This window comes from Acinonyx jubatus, chromosome B3, assembly GCF_027475565.1.
Source record: "Acinonyx jubatus isolate Ajub_Pintada_27869175 chromosome B3, VMU_Ajub_asm_v1.0, whole genome shotgun sequence".
Classification (NCBI taxonomy): domain Eukaryota; kingdom Metazoa; phylum Chordata; class Mammalia; order Carnivora; family Felidae; genus Acinonyx; species Acinonyx jubatus.
The window spans coordinates 84,266,737-84,286,645 of NC_069386.1; the positions used below are offsets into that span (position 1 = coordinate 84,266,737).

The window sequence follows — 19,909 nt, forward strand, 5'->3', positions numbered from 1 at the left end:
TGGCTAGAGGAACTAGGTTTTCAGATCACTAGCATATAAACAGTAAGCAGATTTCTGACACACAAGTTACATTCAAAGAACTGCTTTTTTTCCAACTACAGATATCTTAGAGGGCTTTGAACTGCATTTATTTCTAAAGGAACCGAAATTCAGTGCTACAAACAGAGGATTATAACTTCAGGAGAATAAGCAGAAGGAGCAGATGAACTCTCAGGGCCATAGTCTTCCTTTGATCTTGTAAAACTCCTATTGACATCTGGAGTTCCCAGTCTGGTAAGAAAATAGACTATAAACCGAATGGAACAAAGATACCAGTCCAATATTTTGGTGAAGACTTTAAAACCATACTGTACAGGGACTCTCCTGCCATCCAGAAAAACTGACATAAGGTACAGAATTATCCTTTATCAGATATTTTTAGGTGGCTACTAAGAGTCTTTAAAAAACTCAATTGTATGAAACACAATGAAATATTTATCTAAATTAAGAAATCTCTTGTTATTCTATTTATAATTTTTTCTGGTTCTTGTATTTTTAAAAAATCTAATATTCATGATGCCAAGATTTTTTTTTCCTTCTCTTCTTCCCCTCAGGTCTTTTCTTAGCAACAGTGAATTCACATGGAGTAACTTAAAGACAACAGAAAGCTAGAATACAACTTGCTATTCAAAGCAAATTATGATTTAAAGCTACTCTTAAAAATAAGAGAAGGAAAATGGGATGGGGATTGTTTAATTTTTAGACGTTATTATTATTGGCTAATGTTGACATATTTCCTTTGTTTCTTAGGGGGTAAAAGTGTTGTTTTTAAACTGGCAAATGCACTCTTCAGAGGTCCTTTCCCATCCCATTCACAGGGAGAGGTTAAAGGTTCAATTTCATGGCCTCCATGCAGGCAGTACTCTCCCTCACAGGCCGCAATAGCATTACCTGCAAAGGATAGGATGCAGTTGTACGACAGACACATCTTGTTTTTTTTTTTTTCTTTCTACTTTTAATGACCCTCTTATTGAATATTGGGCTGAAATATAAATTAAAAAACACGTTGGAAAGGATGTACAACCGAAGGCTGTGTATGTATATACAGTATGTCAAAAAGCCTTTATTTTTATACTTCAAATGCTCTAAATTAATAAAAAGTAATAATTACCATGTTATCTTTTATTTTTTTTCAAAATGCTTCAGTGACCTAGCCTCATGGTAGAAATAATCTTTAGTAGTAGTTAAGAATAGGTATCGTCTAGAACGTGCAGATATTTTTGTTGACGTCAGCTACTGAGGTAGCATTTCAGCAGGCAAATAAAAAATCCCGTTTGGTTCTGTCGGTGCCAAGGAGATACTTTTTGGAGTGCGTGTTAGTACAAGAATCTTTGGAAATGCCAAGAACGTACTTCTATTTTGAAACATTTTTCCCTTCATAATACACATTTTAACACTGTAGATGACTTCATACCAGAAGCTGTCGCTTTAATAATTTGGAAATGTACTTTAAACAGTCTTTTTAAGAATGGCATAGGTAAGAGTTCTGAAAAAAGATATTTGGATGCAAACACGGCACAAATGGGCCCAAGGAGTGGTTCCAAGTTGTTATTTAACATGAAACTATTTCAGCAACAAAAATTGTTTTCAAAGGGAATTATGTGAAGGAAAGTAGTTCAACATAATTTCATGTTTTCTATTTGTCCTAAAAGACTTCACATAGCATGATTTAAAAAAACAGTGCCAGTAGCTTTGGGAAAGTAGATTATTACTCTAAAGAAAACCAATGGATTTAAATTTTAACATAAAATTCAATATTTTTAAAATGCCATTTTAGTGTACTTTAAAAATCTTTTCCTTGTGCCTTTTAGTTATTTATGGAAGAATTCCTTAAAAGAACTGTTCAAATTTTGGTTTAATTTTTTTATGACTTTAAGCAAAAGTAATTATGAATACAATGAATTTTCATTGTGAATCAGTGTGAGAGGAATACAGGTCATGAAATTTATATTGCTTTTATGAACTATATCTGATTTCTATGCTCAATTAACACACCTCATTACTTCATATTATCTTTCTTCTCACAGATTTATGGATGTGGCCAAAACTTCTGTCTCAAATTGTCTAGAGATAATTTTTGGAGTATCGAAATAGATTTTCATGAATCTAGAGTTCATGAATAAACTGTTTCCCCTTAATTGTACATAAGATTGTAAATTATAATTCTACAATTATCAGCTCAGTGCTGTATAGCAAATATCCATTATTTCAACACTTCATAGGTAATCACCAGTTCTCTTGAAGCCATGAATAGGTGTATTCATAAACCAGCAGCATCACTGCACCACCTAGAAAAGAAAAGAGCTGGTTTTTATCTCAAATCCTGCAAAGTAGCATCATTTTTTCCACTGGGTTTCTGGATCTGTGAAGTCCCATTAGCCTATCAAGCAGGGGCTGCTTAGACTCACCAATCTTTGGGCTCTAATATGCTGATGTAAAACTATTGTGGAAAATTCTCACAGCAAAATCAAGACCATCTTGAGTCTCCAAATACATTTTTTCCCCATGAGCTTCTGTGACTTTCAGCATTTCTCATCAGATTCTTTTTCAGGCACTCTTAATTTTTAAAAGTAAATAAATATAGACACATTTAGTCATGTAAGGGCATGTGGCTTTCCTGCAAACAAACCTTCATATTTTTCATATGTAGGCAAAGGATTTATCTTTTTCAGTCCATAATTAACATTGTCCTAGTTGCATTCAAGAAGGAACTCTCTAAGAGGGTACTTGACAGATGAGTCCAGCTTTCGCTTATAGCCTTCAGACTGGATTGCAATGTGAAAAATAGCTTCTGAATATTTAAAAATATGTGCATTACAAAATATAGCTAGCTTTCTTCCTCTTCTTGTTTTTCTTCCTCTTCTCCGCCTCATATAAATGTATCACACTTGAAAATTTGGTAGTGGGGTTTGGGTGCCATAAGACCACCGTTCATCTTGAAAGAGAAGAGTTCTATAACTGGCTTCAAAGAGGCTTGCTATGTAATATGTCAACAAGAATATGATACAGAAAACTAAGCACCCAGGTTGCAGAATACCAAGAAGTCAGGAGAGGCATTTGCATGTGGATGATTTTGTGTTCTGATGCCGTAAATGGCACGTCTCCCATGCTTTTGAATATAATCTATCCTCTCATGTCTGTGTGAAAAATGTGGACAGATACCCTGAGCACAACTTTAAGAAGACTTGGCTGCACGAATAGAAGATGGACTTCTGACGAAAACAACCAGAACTTGATTTTGATCTTAGTTATTTTGTACACACTGCCATCTGTGTGTGAGTGTGTTTTTTTAATCTACAGGCCACACATGTTTGTGTAACCTTATACCAAAGATAATTACCTGCCTGTAATTTTCATTTTTAACCCATGAAGATACTCTATTAGACCCCTCTCAGCTGCTGTAGCCCTCTTGGTACTCTGGCAAACAAAGACGACCCACTAACACAGGGCTGTTAATACCTATGTAATTGCTGTGTTTACTCTTCTTAACTGTTCTCAGTGTAAGACAAGAACATGCAGAATTGGGTTAGTTTTCAGCCTAGTGATGTCTGGAGTTTGACCCACAGACTTCACGATTCTCCTTTCATGGGAGGTAACTGGTTGTTAGCCACACAGACCTGCTGAGGCTGTTATAAAAAAGGTGAGATGCTTCCCTACTACGAAGGATAAAAGTTGCAGATTTACCTTTCATTTTTCACTCTTTCTGAAAAAATCTTGTCCTTAAGTCAAATGTCACATCTTTCTACCTTTCCTTTCAAGTTGCTAGGGCTTGCATGTTCGGAGGACTTAGATGTGAGTGGGGGCCTGGTCCTTGAACGAGATTTCCAGTCATTCACAGTTGTGTTTAGCCTGGATAGTGCATTCACAGCAACCCATTTCATCATATTTAACACTATATCAACTCAGGACACCTCATGCAAAAACATTTGAAAAGTCAACCAAACATTTGCAAGCCTCTAACAAACCTTGGGGTCAGATTATTTAAGAGTTTGGGATTAAGGTTCCAGTCAATTACTGTTTTAGGTTAAACTCTCCCTGATCACCACTCCTTTTAGGCCCATCGCCTCCTGAGAAAGCTGGGTTAGGGTCATTCCTGTGATTTTCTCTAATACTAGGTCTACCAGCAGGTTTTTACTGTGCGGTGAAGGGAAAACACCACATACGTGCAGACAGAGTTGCACAGAATCACCAAGATTCTTTACAATTGGCTTTGTTTTTACACACGGGCCAATGACTGACAGGAGGCAAGTCCGAATCTCAAATGTGGAGCAAAATCCATGCTTATATGACTAGACAGGTTGGGATCGATGGATTGGGAATTGTGGAAGTGTTTTCTAAATACGTGTCAGTGTGGGAGTGCCTGGCTGGCTCAGTCGGTTAAGCGTCCGACTGCGGCTCAGGTCATGATCTCGCGGTTGGTGAGTTAGAGCCCTGTGTCGGACTCTGTGCTGACAGCTCGGAGCCTGGAGCCTGCTTTGGATTCTGTGTCTCCCTCTCTCTCTGCCCCTTCCCCAGCTCACACTCCGTCTCTCCCTTAAAAAGAAATAAGCATTAAAAGAAAATTTTTTTTAAATATGTGAAAGTGTGAGCTGTTCATTGCCTTCAGTTTACAGACCATTGTTCTCTATCCTCACATTGGTAGAAATGCTGGTTCACTGGGCTGAGATTTGATGGTCAACATGCCTGTGTGTGACATTGGTGTTAAAAGGGAGGAATGGGAAAGGGGGAGAGGAGAGGAGCAGGTGAAGCTTCTGGGAAAGAATACTAGGATGCCTAAGCAGGTGAGTGTGGCTTGGTTAAAAAAATACGTGGGCTGGTGCATACCTCTGTCCTTACACAGAAGGTTGCTTATAACCCAAGACTATTTGCCCAGGCAGTTGGGTCTGCAGCAGTTATTTTCTCATCTATTTACATAGAGGCAGCTGACTCTCCCTGTGGGAATGGCAGCCGGCTGTATTTTGTGGGCTGGCATCCTGAGGTGAGGCCCTGAGCCAGGAGTCTCCACCATCATGCTGACAGAGGCCCAGAAGGTGAGTGCTAGGCCGCAGTGCCACAGCTCCCTGGACGGTATTCACAACTCACAGGTGATTGCGAAGCCCAGTGGTTCTTGCCATTTGTGGAGGCAAGTTATCCCTCTTTTCTGTTTTTGAAATGAAGCTGAGGCAGGAACAAGAATGAACCTGGGGCACCAGGAAAGTTTTATTGGGCTGCTCCCTCACTCACTGAGAATCCTTTCCTGTAGCCAGAAGCCACTGTATGTACATCTCTGTGCTCAAACTTCAACTGGCTGTGGATCCTTTTCTATTGACTTAGCTGGGCTTTTTGGCTTCTATCAGTCTCTAGCAAGGCCTTAAATAGTACCTTATAAACAGAGGTGGAAAACATTTTTTTTTTTTTAAGAAAACATTTCTAATGGATACCTTTAATATCTTGAATACTCCTAGACAACTTTATATCCTCAAGATTTCCATCTTTCACAGTGTGATAAACTTAATGTGTTGCCGATAGACACAAATAAAAAAAAAAAAGCGACACCAGAACAATAAAGAAGGGAGGATATAAGTAATAAAAACATCATTACCTGGTCCAAGCCTCATAATCTTGGGAAGCAGGCCTTTGTACAAAGCTAAAATCCTACAACAGGAAGGGAAAGAGCAACATTCATAACTCTGAAAAGAAAATGCGGTTGTACCTCAGCTTTATGGAGCTGCTGCCGCAGCATCTACAAGAACATTTATTTGAAATTACACATATCGCAAACCAAAAAATATCTGGCTATGCATCTTCTGCAGCAAATTGGACAAAGGGAAAGAGTTAATCAATTCTTTGATGCCCAAGCTCTGCTGATCATCTCCACCAGAAATATGACTTTCATCAGTGAGATGGCTTTTGCTCTGAACACAGGTCTTACTTTCAAGACAGCTGTGTACATGGACAAAATGACTTTTGTAATCAAATTTAAAAGACCACAAACTCAGTCTGCACAAAAGGAAATATGATATAGCTTCGATCGAAATAAAATATTACTTGCTTACTTGAGAATAAGATCTGGGTGAAGAGGTATGAAGACAAATGTAAGACTCAAAAACACTAGCAGAAAAAAACCTGTACTTCACATTTTTGAAAGAAAACCCCTTGCACAGAACTCTCATGTTTAATTCCCCCAGGAGAATATAATGAGGTGACATTTTGATTAGATTTACAGTTAGAAGACAATCACTCTCCTGCCCACACGTTAGCAGGGTGTATTAGAGCATATTGTGCAAACTGACAAGCAAAAGGTTCATCTTCGCATTCTCAAACATACAGCGGATTGTAGGATGGTGGCCCGAGGTTCTTGATGGTGTCAGAACTCGTTGCCAACATTTCCTTACTGTGTTATCTCACAAAGTTTGTCATTCATTAGAGCTTTTCCAACACACACCCAATTTCGGAGGGTTTAATGGCTCTCATCAAAATGGAAGCACAATATAGCTTTAATAATACGTGAACCCTGCACATTTATTAAAATAAGAATGTTACCCTTCTTCCTGGTAGACTGTTGCCATTGTTTTAAAACAGGTTCTGTACTTGATCTCTCCAGGAACTGGCTGAGGCCCTTGAATCCTACTTTTGGCAACATCAAAAGGGATGTTAATGACTGAGGCTATTGTGCCCGAGAGAAGACCAATCCCAAATTTTCTCAAAAACTCCAAGGTAGGATCCTAAAAGAAAAGAAGAATAAAATAACAGAAAGGGAAGCGGAAGCCCCTAAATTGGCTCAACACTATAAAGCAATATGTATTTAAGCAGAGCATTGCACTCCCCGGCACCCTCCTGTTATTCCAGCGGAACACATTAGGATTTCCTAGGCTGGAACTTGTTTTCTTGACAATCCCATTGGCTATGTTTTTACACATGGTCTAAATTGCTGAAGTACACATTTCCTCACACAGGATTTATAAACACAGTTCATAAAGAAAGACTGGTATGGCATATGGGGATGATTTGTATAATTGGGCTTCACAATGTACTTAGTATTACTGTATCAAAACAGGAGAAATCCAAGCACACTATTAGCTAATTGGCCAGAATATTTTACAAATGACAGCAACTTCCACCATGAAGCCTACTAAAATGCTCATTTGTGTGTGGACCCCCAAATGTTAAATTAAATCAAGGCTACTCTTGGTCTGCTGCTATTCCCCTCCAGGTTTTTTGCATTTATTTTCACGTGTAGCTGATCCACTGTACTGAGAAGTGCTAGCTTCCTGTTATTAACAAACCAACTTGGGGAGGCTGCAAAACAGCCTGTGACATTCTGTGCATTATAAACAGTAGTAAGTCACTGGACTAATTGGCTGAAGAATTTACAACCTATTGTTCCTGAGTTATTCTTCCTTCGTGGCAAAGGAAGAGAAGGAGAGAGAGAGGCACAGAGAAGGTGGTGGGGAGAGAGAAGAGACAGAGAGAGAGAGAGAGAGGAAAGGGAGATGGAGAGAGAGAAATTTCTCCTATTTGAATTTAGGTCCTCTACTTTGGTCGGATTTGATTTTCTACCCTCCTGCTCTGCTTTCTGACATCAAAGTATTTAATTAGGTCTTATGTGGGAGTCACTTTCCTTCAGCCTATTTTTGTGCCCAGTGAGCTCACATTATGCTTTGTTATAATGAATTTGCTGGGAAGTTCTCATTATGTTTTCAGCCTCAGTTCTTGCCCTGAAGAGAGGTCATCCCACAAACCATGCAGAGCTCATGAAGACCCCCCCCCCCAATCTTTCTCCTGCCCTCTCATTTGGTCAGTATTTCGGGAGTATCTTCACACAGGAACAGTACAGGGTAGTGCCATGATGCTGTTTTACCCAGGAGAACATAAGTGGAGAGACATACCCCACTTACTTAAAAAATCATGTCTGAGCATTGCATGCTTCTAGCTTCTCTGGAAGAAGAAAACTCTTGGAAGCTCTGAAATTTTCAACCGAACCAAGAGCCAGATACCATCACAGAAGCCCCTATGTGGCTAAATATAAAAAGTGAAGGGTTCGGTAATAATTCTTGGATCTGGGCCATACAGGTGCCGGGTAGGTTTAAAGGGATTTAAAAACCAACAGGGTGTTTCAACAGGAAAAACAATGCAGTGATTGCAGTATGAGTGAGGTGTGTTTAAATAATTCCCCCTCCCCCCATTTTTTTCTCTTTTACAAGGAGAGAAAAATGCCTTTATGTTACCCTTCTCCATCATGGCCCAGAAGCAGAACCGGGGCTCAGAAGGATGGGGTGCTCGGGCCTGGCTCTGGTGTGTCTGACCTTGCACGAGTCACCAAATCACACAGAGCCCAGTGTGTAGAGGGACAAGTTTAACACCTGCCTTACCTTTGTACTGTATTATTTTCCTGAAAAATAAAAACAATAATAGCAATAAAAGTGCTATAAACGTTGAATAAGCCTGGCAGAAAATGGACAGTATTATTATGTAGCCTATTCTGTAGAGTCTCAAAACATCCTGTAATAAGATTCTCTTACGGTATCCCTGCGACACAGCCCAGCTCTCCTTTTTGAATTGAGGACAAGGGTGGAAATGATGGCTTGTACGTACACTGCCCTTTTGGGACGTTTGGGGGACCCTGTCAAGCATGTGGCCTCTCCCATCTCCTGATGTGTTCACCAAGGACTAGAGGTCGGGGGTGGTGTTCGGCACTTGATGAAGGTCACTGTGCTAAAAGTCACTGCTGGAGGCCAAAACCGAAAGTCTTCAGCCTATCACAGTGTTCATTAGCACAAGTATGTGTTGAGCCCAGGGTTGCTATACACTTTCCAGACTAGTTGTAAGGTCCCACAGTGGTTTCCCACAACAGATGTGCAACAGAATCACCTGAGAGCATTGCAAAACGTGGATGCCTGGGCCCCATGTCAGGTTCCCGGATCAAAATCACATGGGAAAGGGCCTGAAAATGATTTTAAAAGATCCCCAGGACTTCTGAAGCTGCCAAGCTGAGGACCCATGTCCAGGAATCAGTGATTTTGATATTCCACGTGGGCAAAGCAGATGGTCAGTTGCTACCCTTCTGGGCATTCAAGGAAGGAGAAGACTTCTTGGGACAGCCAAGAGGTATTCCTCACCACCTGGTCTCTGGGCCCTTGGCCAGTTTCGTCCTTGGAGCCCATGGTCTGCTTTATGCAGCAACCTCGCCTGGGACTGGGTGTGCCAAGGAGAGCCCTCTCAGCTTGCCTCTGCCTTTTTTTTTTTTTTTTTTTTTTTTTTTTTTTTTTTTTTTTTTTTGCTACATGTCATCGACCATTCTCAAAATGCAGCCTCTCAACATACCTCTCCCCTGCATCCCCTGCTGGCCACTCCCACTGCTGTGGCTTAGGTTCCTGTTACCTTACCAGGTCTTATTTTCTTTTTGCTCTGTATCATCTATTCTTCACAGTGGCACCAGGCTCTCTTATTTGGAAAAGCAGATCTGCTCCTGGTCCCAAAGGTCCTCAATCCTTCCCCACTGAACGGAGAGTAAAGCCAAAGCTCCTCACTTGGCCTTTGGTTTCTTTCCTACCATATGCTTCCAACTTCTCTCTCCAGCCTCAAGTTCTGCACCTCCACCCCACTCCCATACTATAGTCACCCTGGGTAAATCATAATCGTGCAAAGTTAAGCTGAGCACTTTTCTAACTCTCTTATTCAAATGACTTACACAGCCTATAATGTCCTTCTCCATTACAGTCACCTAACGTGGTCACACTCCACCTTAGAGTTCAGCTTGATTCCCACCTTGCCCAAGACACTTTAATGGATCCCTGTCAAAACTGATTTCTCCCTCTTCTGTACTCTTGAACTCTGGTATGAACCACAATCATTGCCCTTGCTAAGGCTCACTTTGCGTCTGGCTTATTTTTGCACATATCTCTCATCCCTGCTGGCTTGTGAGTTGGCACCGCCTAGAGACATGTGTTACTTCTCTTTGGGTCACCTATTACACAGTGTACACAGTAGGCACTAAATAAATGTCTGCCGATTGGCCTATCGAGGTACTTGTTCAGTTATTTTTGTAGAAGCAGTGAGAATTAGGCCTAGCCCTTAATCATTACTTCTCAAGATTCAGCATCTTCTATCCTAGAAACGAACCTCTACTAGAACTTTACATGGGGACACTAACATGGGGACATGACAAGGCATTGGGCATTTGTAAAGAAAAGTATTTGAGGGCAAATAAATTGAGACTCTCATGTCACAGAGCTAAGCCTGGGCTTGCTAGATCCCATTGCTCAGGGGCTCACAGGGAGAACCATGATACGGCAGCCTGTGACCAGATCTTAGCGGAAGAATGTGATGGGCATAGAGTAAGGTCTTGAAACATTACTCCTAGGCTCTTTTTTCTTATACTTCCTGATCTTTTCTTAGTAGGGAGAGGCACCCACTTGCCTGAAGAATGAGGATTATTGTAGCAAGACTACAGAGAGTAAAAGGTAATATTCAGTGTTTTTGGTTTTTAAACTATGCCCTTTCATGTATTATATCAGTTAATCTTCACAAAAACTTTGATGTAAGAACTATTATTATTATTCCTGTTTTAAAAATGAGGTAACTGAAAGATTAATTATAAGAAGGGAATTTTTGTTACATCCATATGAACCAAGGCTTTGTGTTAGGTCATAATTTTTCTTTTTTTAAATTTTTAATGTTTATTCATTTTTGAGAGAGAGAGAGACAGACAGAGAGAGACAGAGAGAGAGACAGAGAGAGAGACAGAGAGAGAGACAGAGACAGAGGGTAAGCAGGGGAGGAGCTGAGACAGAGGGAAACACAGAATTCAAAGCAGGCTCCAGGCTCTGTGCTGTCAGCACAGAGCCCGACATGGGCCTTGAACTCATGAACTGTTGAGATCATGACCTGAGCCAAAGCCGGATGCTTAATCGGCTAAGCCACACAGGCACCCTGTCTTTTTCTTTTTTTTTAATGTTTGTTTATTTTTGAGAGAGAGAGAGAGAGAGAGAGAGAGAGAGACAGAATGAGAGGGAAACACAGAATCCAGAGCAGGCTCCAGGCTCTGAGCTGTCAGCACAGAGGCCCACGTGGGGCTCAAACACACAAAGTGCAAGATCATGACCTGAGCTGAAGTTGGATGCCTAAGTGACTGAGCCACTCAGATGCCCCTAGGGCATATTTTTTCTACTGATACTCTTTAGAGTCAGTGGCTAGGCTGGTGGGAGAGGTGTCCCAGCACCACTTGAAATTATGAGGAATGCTTCCGTGTATGTGTAGATGGGTTTTTCTGGAAAGAGTGTCTATAGATTTTGTCAGGTTCATAAAAGCTTAGAAAAACTTCATGAAACTATTTCCTCTACCAATAAATTTATAAAGTAAGAAGAGGGAGGTCAGGGTTGAAAACACTGGGGCTGAAAAAAGAAAGCCCTCATCTTCACAGGGGTTATCAGGCAATTCACCTTAGTGGAAAGATTTCTACACACATCCCTGCCCTGGACTCAGGTTACTCGTGACCATTTCTATGAACTCAATGGTTCTCAAAGTATGGTGCTTGAACCATTATCATCAATACTACATGGGAACTTCTTAGAAATAAAAATTGGGGTCCTATCCCAGGCCTACTGATGGTGATGGAGCTCAGCAATCTGTTTAAACGAGTCCTCCCAATTACTCTGCCAGACACTAAAGTCTGAGAACCACTGGTCAACTGGAAGTTTACGGTTCATCTCTCTGTATCCTTGGGTTGGGTAAGAGATGCTCCGAGAAGCTCTGGATGTGCTGGGGAGGACTGTAAAGCTTTCTTTGGTGGAAACAGGGCTTTATTTAAGGTTGCAGAGCTAAAGGCAATGCTATTAACCCTTTCCACCTCTCCTACCCCCAACTCAGTCCAAAGCAAAAATGCCCACTGTGAGGTTTTGGGTATGAGTGATACCTGTCACATAATCTGAATAGGTCATTCTGTACTGGCCATCAGTGAATCACTCAAGCATTTCTGTCAATAATGATAACACATCACAATTAAATTAATAGCAAAAATAGAAACATATGTGATATAATACTTGTATTATTTTTCATAACTTTCATGAGAAATAATGGTACTATTAATTAATAGTTACTTATTGCTAGACACCATCTTTTTTTTTTTTTTTTTTTTAGGTAGGCTCCATGCCCAGCATAGAGCCCAACATGGGGCTTGAACTCATCACCCTGAGATCAAGACCTGAAACAAGAGCAAGAGTTGGACACACTCAACTGATTGAGCCACACAGGTGCCCCCAAGATACCATCTTATATTCAAAAAATATATACAAAACATAAGAACCCTGTGGATTAGCTATGTAACACCATTTTACAGATAAGGACACAAGACTGAGAGAGTTAAATCAGTTGTCCAAGATCACACTGCTTACAAGAGGTAGAGCCTGGATTTGAACTCATGTTCTTCTGATTCTCAACCATATATTCTTAACCATTATATCATATTGTTTCTATCCATCATTCATTTTTTGTTTATTCATCCAGAAAACATTTACTGGATGTCTATATATGCCTGGTCCTACACTGGGTGCTAGAGGGGAGTGTGAAGGTAAATGATCCAGAAAGGGGGTGGGAGGGCATTAATTATCAAGTATTACAGTACAATGTGATAAGAAAGTGGGGATGTGAACAAAGTGCAGGGGAAATATTCTGTAGGGAGAAGGAGGTTACTCTTGGGCTTTCACTCTCAAAGTCCTGTGAGAAAGTACCTAGCTTCTCTGCCTCTTAAAAACTTAGTCACTTCTTGATCTCTGTGTCCAACATCCCAACTTCTCTGGAGAGGCCCCCAAAACTGGCATCTTTCTGGCAAGTTGTGGAGTTCTGACAGGTTTAGCTACCTGGGGGAGAACTGAAATGGAGGTTTCATAGTCCTCCCCTTTCTCGGCACAGAGCAGACAAAGATGGCAGCTGCCTGCTTCACCCTGAGGAAACAACATACTATCAGACAACCAATGGGTCAAAAAAGAAAGTAGAAAATAACTTGAGACAAACATAAATGAAAAGACAATATAGACAAAAGGAAAAGACAAAACTTACGGGATGTAGTAAAAGAATACTCAGAGGTAACTCCATAGTGATAAACATCTACATTAAAAGAGAAAATCTGGGGGTGCTGGGTGGCTCAGTCGGTTGAGCTTCCAACTTTGGCTCGGGTCCTAATAGCATGGTTTGTGAGTTCAAACCCCGCTGTGGGCTCTGTGCTGACAGCTCAGAGCCTGGAGCCTGCTTCTGATTCTGTGTCTCCCTCTCTCTCTGCCCCTAACCCACTCATGTTCTGTCTCTCTCTCTCTCTCCCTCAAAATAAATAAGCATTAAAAAAAGATCTCAAATAACCTAATTTTACAGCTCAAGGAGCTACAAAAAAGAAGAAAAAATTCAGTCCAAAATTAGCAGAAGGAAAGTAATAATAAAGATTAGAGCAGGGATAAATAGAGACTAGAAAAAAAAAGAAAAAAAATGAAATTGAGTTCATTTTTTGAAAAGATAAAAGTGGCAAACCCTCAGAAAGACTAATAAAGTTAACATGAGAAGAATTGATGTTTTGAGAAGATGGCAGCGTAGAAGGACACTGGGCTCACCTCGTCCTGCTGATTGCTTAGATTCCACCCACATCTGCCTAAATAACCCAGAAAACCACCAGAAGACTAGCAGAATGGACACTCCGGAGCCAAGCCAAGCCAAGAGGCCCACAGAAGAGGGTAGGAAGGGCAGAGAGGCGGTAAGTGCTACACGGACTGGCAGGAGGGAGCCAGGCGGTGGAGGGGCAGCCTGCCTGGCAAGGCAGAGCCCCCAAATTCTGGCTTGCAAAAGAGGAGGGGATGGACTGCATGAGTTCTGACAGCCAGCGGGACTTAACATCTGGAATTTTAAAAGTCAACAGCTCTGCTCACGGATTGCAGGGAGGGCAAGAGGACACCTGGAGGGAGAGTTGTTGAGCCCCAGAAGGAAAGAGCTTGGTGGGGGAACAAAGGCGCTGGCAAGCGCCATTTCTCTGTCCCATCCCCTAGCTGAAATTCCAAAGGGAACCAGTTCCCATCACCGAACTTGCTTACACCACGCAAATGCCCAACGCTGTGCTTCTCTGGGTCCATCCCTCTGATGGGCCTGCCTCCCTCCCGGTGCTGCAGGGCCCCTCCTGCAGGGGGCCACTGATGGCAAAGCTAGCTAAGCTTGCCTCTCCCACCCCTGTGCACCTTGTTGATCTACCCCATCTAATATGCCCTTGGCCAGATCCCATTGAAGCAGTACCACAAGCCTGGCAGTGTGCGAGCAGCCCAGACAGGGGCCACACCACGCCACAGTGAGTCCTGCTCCTGGGAGAGGGGAAGATAAGGTACACACCAGTTTGACTGTGGCCCCAGTGGTGGCCTGGGGGCAGCCATCGGGTCTGACTGTGGCCCCGCCCACCAACACAAGTTTCTCCGGACAGCACAGGGGAAGTGCCCTGCAGTTTGGAGCTACCTCAGGGACTACCCAAAATGACCAAACGGAAGAATTCTCCTCAAAAGAAACTCCAGGAAGCAGCGACAGCTAACGAATTGATCAAAACTGATTTATGCAATATCACAGAACAAGAATTTAGAATAATAGTCATATAATTAATTGCTGGGCTTTAAAAAAGCATTGAGGATAGCAGAGAATCTATTGCTACAGACATCAAGGGACTAAAAAATAGTCATGAGGAACTAAAAAAATACTATAAATGAGGTGCAAAATAAAATGGAGGTGGCCACAGCACGTATTGAAGAGGCAGAGGAGAGAATAGGTGAATTAGAAGTTAAAATTATGGAAAAAGAGGAAGCTGAGGAAAAGAGAGATAAAAAAATCCAGGAGTATGAGGGGAGAATTAGAGAACTAGGTGAAGCAATCATGCAGAACAATATCCGTATCATAGGAATTCCAGAAGAAGAAAAGAGAGAGAAAGGGGCTGAAGGTGTACTTGAACAAATCATAGCTGAGAACTTCCCTGATCTGGGGAAGGAAACAGGCATTGAAATCCAAGAGGCACAGAGAACTCCTTCAGATGTAACTTGAATCGATCTTCTGCACAACATATCATAGTGAAACTGGAAAAATACAAGGATAAAGAGAGAATTCTGAAAGCACCTAGGGATAAACAGGCCCCAACTTACAAAGATAGACACATGATGGTAGTAGCAGACCCATCTACTGAAACTTGGCAGGCCAGAAAGGAATGGCAGGAAATCTTCAATGTGATGAACAGAAAAAATATGCAGCCCAGAATCCTTTATCCAGCAACTCTGTCATTCAGAAGAGAAGGAGAGATAAAGGTTTTCCCAAACAAACACAAACTGAAGGAATTCATCACTACTAAATCATCCCTACAAGAGAGGCTAAAGGGGACTTTGTGAGTAAAATGTTACAAGGACCACAAAGTACCAGAGACATCACTACAAGCATGAAACCTACAGACATCACAGTGACTCTAAACCCATATCTTTCAATAATAACACTGAATGTAAATGGACTAAATGCTCCAACCAAAAGACACAGGGTATCAGAATGGATAAAAAAAAAAACAAGACCCATCTATTTGCTGTCTACAAGAGACTCATTTTAGACCCGAGGACACCTTCAGATTGAAAGTGAGGGGATGGAGAACTATCTACCATGCTACTGGAAGTCCAAAGAAAGCTGGAATAGCCATACTTATATCAGACAAACTAGACTTTAAATTAAAGGTTGTAACAAGAGATGAAGAAGGGCATTATATAATAATTACAGGGTCTATCCATCAAGAAGAGCTAACAATTACAAATGTCTATGCACAGAATACGGGAGCCCCAAAATATATAAAACAATTAATCACAGACATAAGCAGCCTTATTGATAAGAATGTGGTAATTGCAGGGGACTTTAATAATCCAATTACAACAATGGATAGATCATCTAGACACAGAATCAATAAAGAAACAAGGGCCCTGAATGAGACATTGGATCAGATGGACTTGATAGATATATTTAGAACTCTGCATCCCAAAGCAACAGAATATACTTTCTTCTCGAGTGCACATGGAACATTCTCCAAGATAGATCACATACTGGGTCACAAAGCAGCCCTTCATAAGTATAAAAGAATTGAGATCATACCATGCACACTTTCAGACCACAATGCTATGAAACTTGAAATCAACCACAGGAAAAAGTCTGGAAAACGTCCAAAAGCATGGAGGTTAAAGAACACTCTACTAAAGAATGAATGGGTCAACCAGGCAATTAGAGAAGAAATTAAACAATACATGGAAACAAATGAAAATGAAAACAACAATCCAAATGCTTTGGGATGCAGCAAAGGCAGTCCTGACAGGAAAATACACTGCGATCCAGGCCTATCTCAAGAAACAAGAAAAATCCCAAATACAAAATCTAACAGCACACCTAAAGGAAATAGAAGCAGAACAGCAAAGATACCTGAAACCCACCAGAAGAAGAGAAATAATAAAGATCAGGACAGAAATAAACAATATAGAATCTAAAAAACCTGTAGAGCAGATCAATGAAACCAAGAGTTGGTTTTTTGAGAAAAATAAACAAAATTGATAAACCTCTAGCCAGGCTTCTCAAAAAGAAAAGGGAGATGACCCAAATAGATAAAATTATGAATGAAAATGGAATTATTACAACCAATCTCTCAGAAATACAAGCAATTATCAGGGAATACTATGAAAAATTATATGCCAACAAACTGGACAACCTGGAAGAAATGGACAAATTCCTAAGCACCCACACACTTCCAAAACTCAAACAGGAATAAAGAGAAAATTTGAACAGACCCATAACCAGCAAAGAAATTGAGTCAGTTATCAAAAATCTCCCAACAAATAAGAGTCCAGGACCAGATGGCTTCCCTGGGGAATTCTACCAGACGTTTAAAGCAGAGATAATACCTATCCTTCTCAAGCTATTCCAAAAAATAGAAAGGGAAGGAAAACTTCCAGACTCATTCTATGAAGCCAGCGTTACTTTGATTCCCAAACCAGAGAGAAACCCAGCAAAAAAAGGGAACTATAGGCCAATATCTCTGATGAATATGAATGCAAAAATTCTCAACAAGATACTAGCAAATTGAATTCAACAGCATACAAAAAGAATTATTCACCAGGATCAAGTGGGATTCATTCCTGGGATGCAGGGCTGGTTCAATGTTCAGAAATCAATCAATGTGATAGATCACATTAATAAAAGAAAAGATAGGAACCATATGATCCTGTCAATCTATGCAGAAAAAGCATTTGACAAAATTCAGCATCCTTTCTTAATAAAAACACTCGAGAAATTAGGGATAGAAGGAACATACTTAAACATCATAAAAGCCATTTATGAAAAGCCCACAGCTAATATCATCCTCAAAGGGGAAAAACCGAGAGCTTTCCCCCTGAGATCAGGAGCACAACAGGGATGTCCACTCTCACCGCTGTTGTTTAACATAGTGTTGGAAGTGCTAGCATCAGCAATCAGACAACAAAAGGAAATCAAAGGCATCAAAACTGGCAAAGATGAAGTCAAGCTTTCACTTTTTGCAGATGGCATGATATTATACATGGAAATCCTGACAGACTCCACCAAAAGTCTGCTAGAACTGATACATGAATTCAGCAAAGTCACAGGATACGAAATCAATGTATAGAAATCAGTTACATTCTTATACACTAATAATGAAGCAACAGAAAGACAAAGAAAGAAACTGATCCCATTCACAATTGCACCAAGAAGCATAAAATACCTAGGAATAAACCTAACCAAAAGATGTAAAAGATCTGTATGCTTAAAACTATAGAAAGCTTATGAAGGAAATTGAAGAAGATACAAAGAAATGAAAAAAACATTCCATGCTCATGGATTGGAAGAATAAATATTGTTAAAATGTCAATACTACCCAAAGCAATCTACACATTCAATGCAATCCCAATCAAAATTGTACCAGCATTCTTCTCGAAGCTAGAACAAGCAATCCTAAAATTTGTATGGAACCACAAAAGACCCTGAATAGCCAAAGTAATGTTGAAGAAGAAGACCAAAGCGGGAGACATCACAATCCCAGACTTTAGCCTCTACTACAAAGCTGTCATCATCAAGACAGCATGGTATTGGCACAAAAACAGACACACAGACCAATGGAATAGAATAGAGACTCCAGAATTGGACCCACAAAAGTATGGCCAACTCATCTTTGACAAAGCAGGAAAGAGCATCCAATGGAAAAAAGACAGTCTCTTTAACAAATGGTGCTGGGAGAACTGCACAGCAACATGCAGAAGAATGAAACTAGACCACTTTCTCACACCATTCACAAAAATAAACTCAAAATGGATGAAGGACATGAATGTGAGACAGGAAATCATCAAAACCCTAGAGGAGAAAGCAGGAAAAAAACCTCTCTGACCTCAGCTGCAGCAATTTCTTACTTGACACATCTCCAAAGGCAAGGTAATTAAAAGCAAAAATGAACTATTGGGACTTCATGAAGATAAAAAGCTTCTGCACTGCAAAGGAAACAATCAACAAAACTAAAAGTCAACTGACAGAATGGGAAAAGATATTTGCAAATGACATATCAGACAAAGGGCTAGTATCCAAAATCTATAAAGAACTCACCAAACTCCATACCCGAAAAACAAATAATCCAGTGAAGAAATAGGCAGAAGACATAAATAGACACTTCTCTAAAGAATACATCCAGATGGCCAGCAGGCACATGAAAAGATGCTCATTGTCTCTCCTCATAAGGGAAATACAAATCAAAACCACACTGAGATATCACCTCATGCCAGTCAGAGTGGCTAAAATGAACAAATTAGGAGACTATAGATGCTGGAGAGGATGTGGAGAAACAGGACCTCTCTTGCACTGTTCGTGGGAATGCAAACTGGTGCAGCCACTCTGGAAAACAGTGTGGAGGTTCCTCAAAAAATTAAAAATAGGTCTACCCTATGACCTAGCAATAGCACTGCTAGGAATTTACTCAAGGGATACAGGAGTGCTGATGCATGAGGCACTTGTCCCCAATGTTTATAGCAGCACTTTCAAAAATAGCCAAATTATGGAAAGAGCCTAAATGTCCATCAACTGATGAATGGATAAAGAAGTTGTGGTTTATATATACAATGGAATACTACTTGGTAATGAGAAAGAATGAAATATAGCCTTTTGTAGCAACGTGGATGGAACTGGAGAGTATGCTAAGTGAAATAAATCATACAGAGAAAGATACCATATGTTTTCACTCTTATGTGGATCTGAGAAACTTGACAGAAGACCATGGGGAAGGGGAAGGGGAAAAAAAAGAGAGGGAGGGAGGCAAACCATAAGAGACTCTTAAAGACTGAGAATAAACTGAGGGCTGATAGGGGGTGGGAGGGAGGGGAAAGTGGGTGATGGGCATTGAGGAGGGCACATGTTGGGATGAGTACTGGGTGTTGTATGGAAACCAATTTGACAGTAAATTTCATATTAAAATAAATAAATAAGAATCAAATAAAATCAGAAATGAAAAAAGAGACATTATAACGGACATCACAGAACTAAAAAGGATAAAAGACTACTATGAATGATTATATGCCAAGAAACTGGACAACCTAGGAGTAGTAGATATATTCCTAGAAACAACCTTCCAAGACTAAATCATGAAGAAATAGAAAGTATGAACAGACCTATAACTAGTATAGAGATTTAATCAGCAATCAAGAACCTGAAGACAAAGGAAAGCCCAGGACCAGATGGTTTCACATTGTTTCTACCAAACTTATAAAGAATTAATACCAATGCTTCTCAAATTCTTTCAAAAAATCAAAAAGTAAAGAACACTTCCAATTCATTTTGTGATACTAGCGTAACCCTTATATTAAGCTAA

At 40.5% G+C, this 19,909-nt stretch overlaps 1 protein-coding gene across 7 annotated transcripts in view; it reads right to left on the reverse strand.

Moving 5' to 3' along the window:
- Positions 1-106: 106 nt before the first annotated feature.
- The window catches only part of SLC25A21 (solute carrier family 25 member 21), a 485,208-nt gene continuing 465,405 nt past the window's right edge, over positions 107-19,909 (reverse strand). For 5 of the 7 annotated variants that reach the window (XM_053224378.1, XM_053224376.1, XM_015061578.3 and 2 more), the window contains 3 exons: positions 6,562-6,743; positions 5,621-5,673; positions 1,924-2,327 (listed from right to left, as the gene is read on the reverse strand). In XM_053224378.1, coding sequence (XP_053080353.1) covers positions 2,266-2,327; positions 5,621-5,673; positions 6,562-6,743 — 297 coding nt within the window. In that variant the 3' untranslated portion in view covers positions 1,924-2,265. Of the gene's footprint in view, positions 1,022-1,923; positions 2,328-5,620; positions 5,674-6,561; positions 6,744-19,909 lie in introns of those variants that run through there. The other 2 variants (XM_053224377.1, XM_053224384.1) reach the window with 2 other exon arrangements.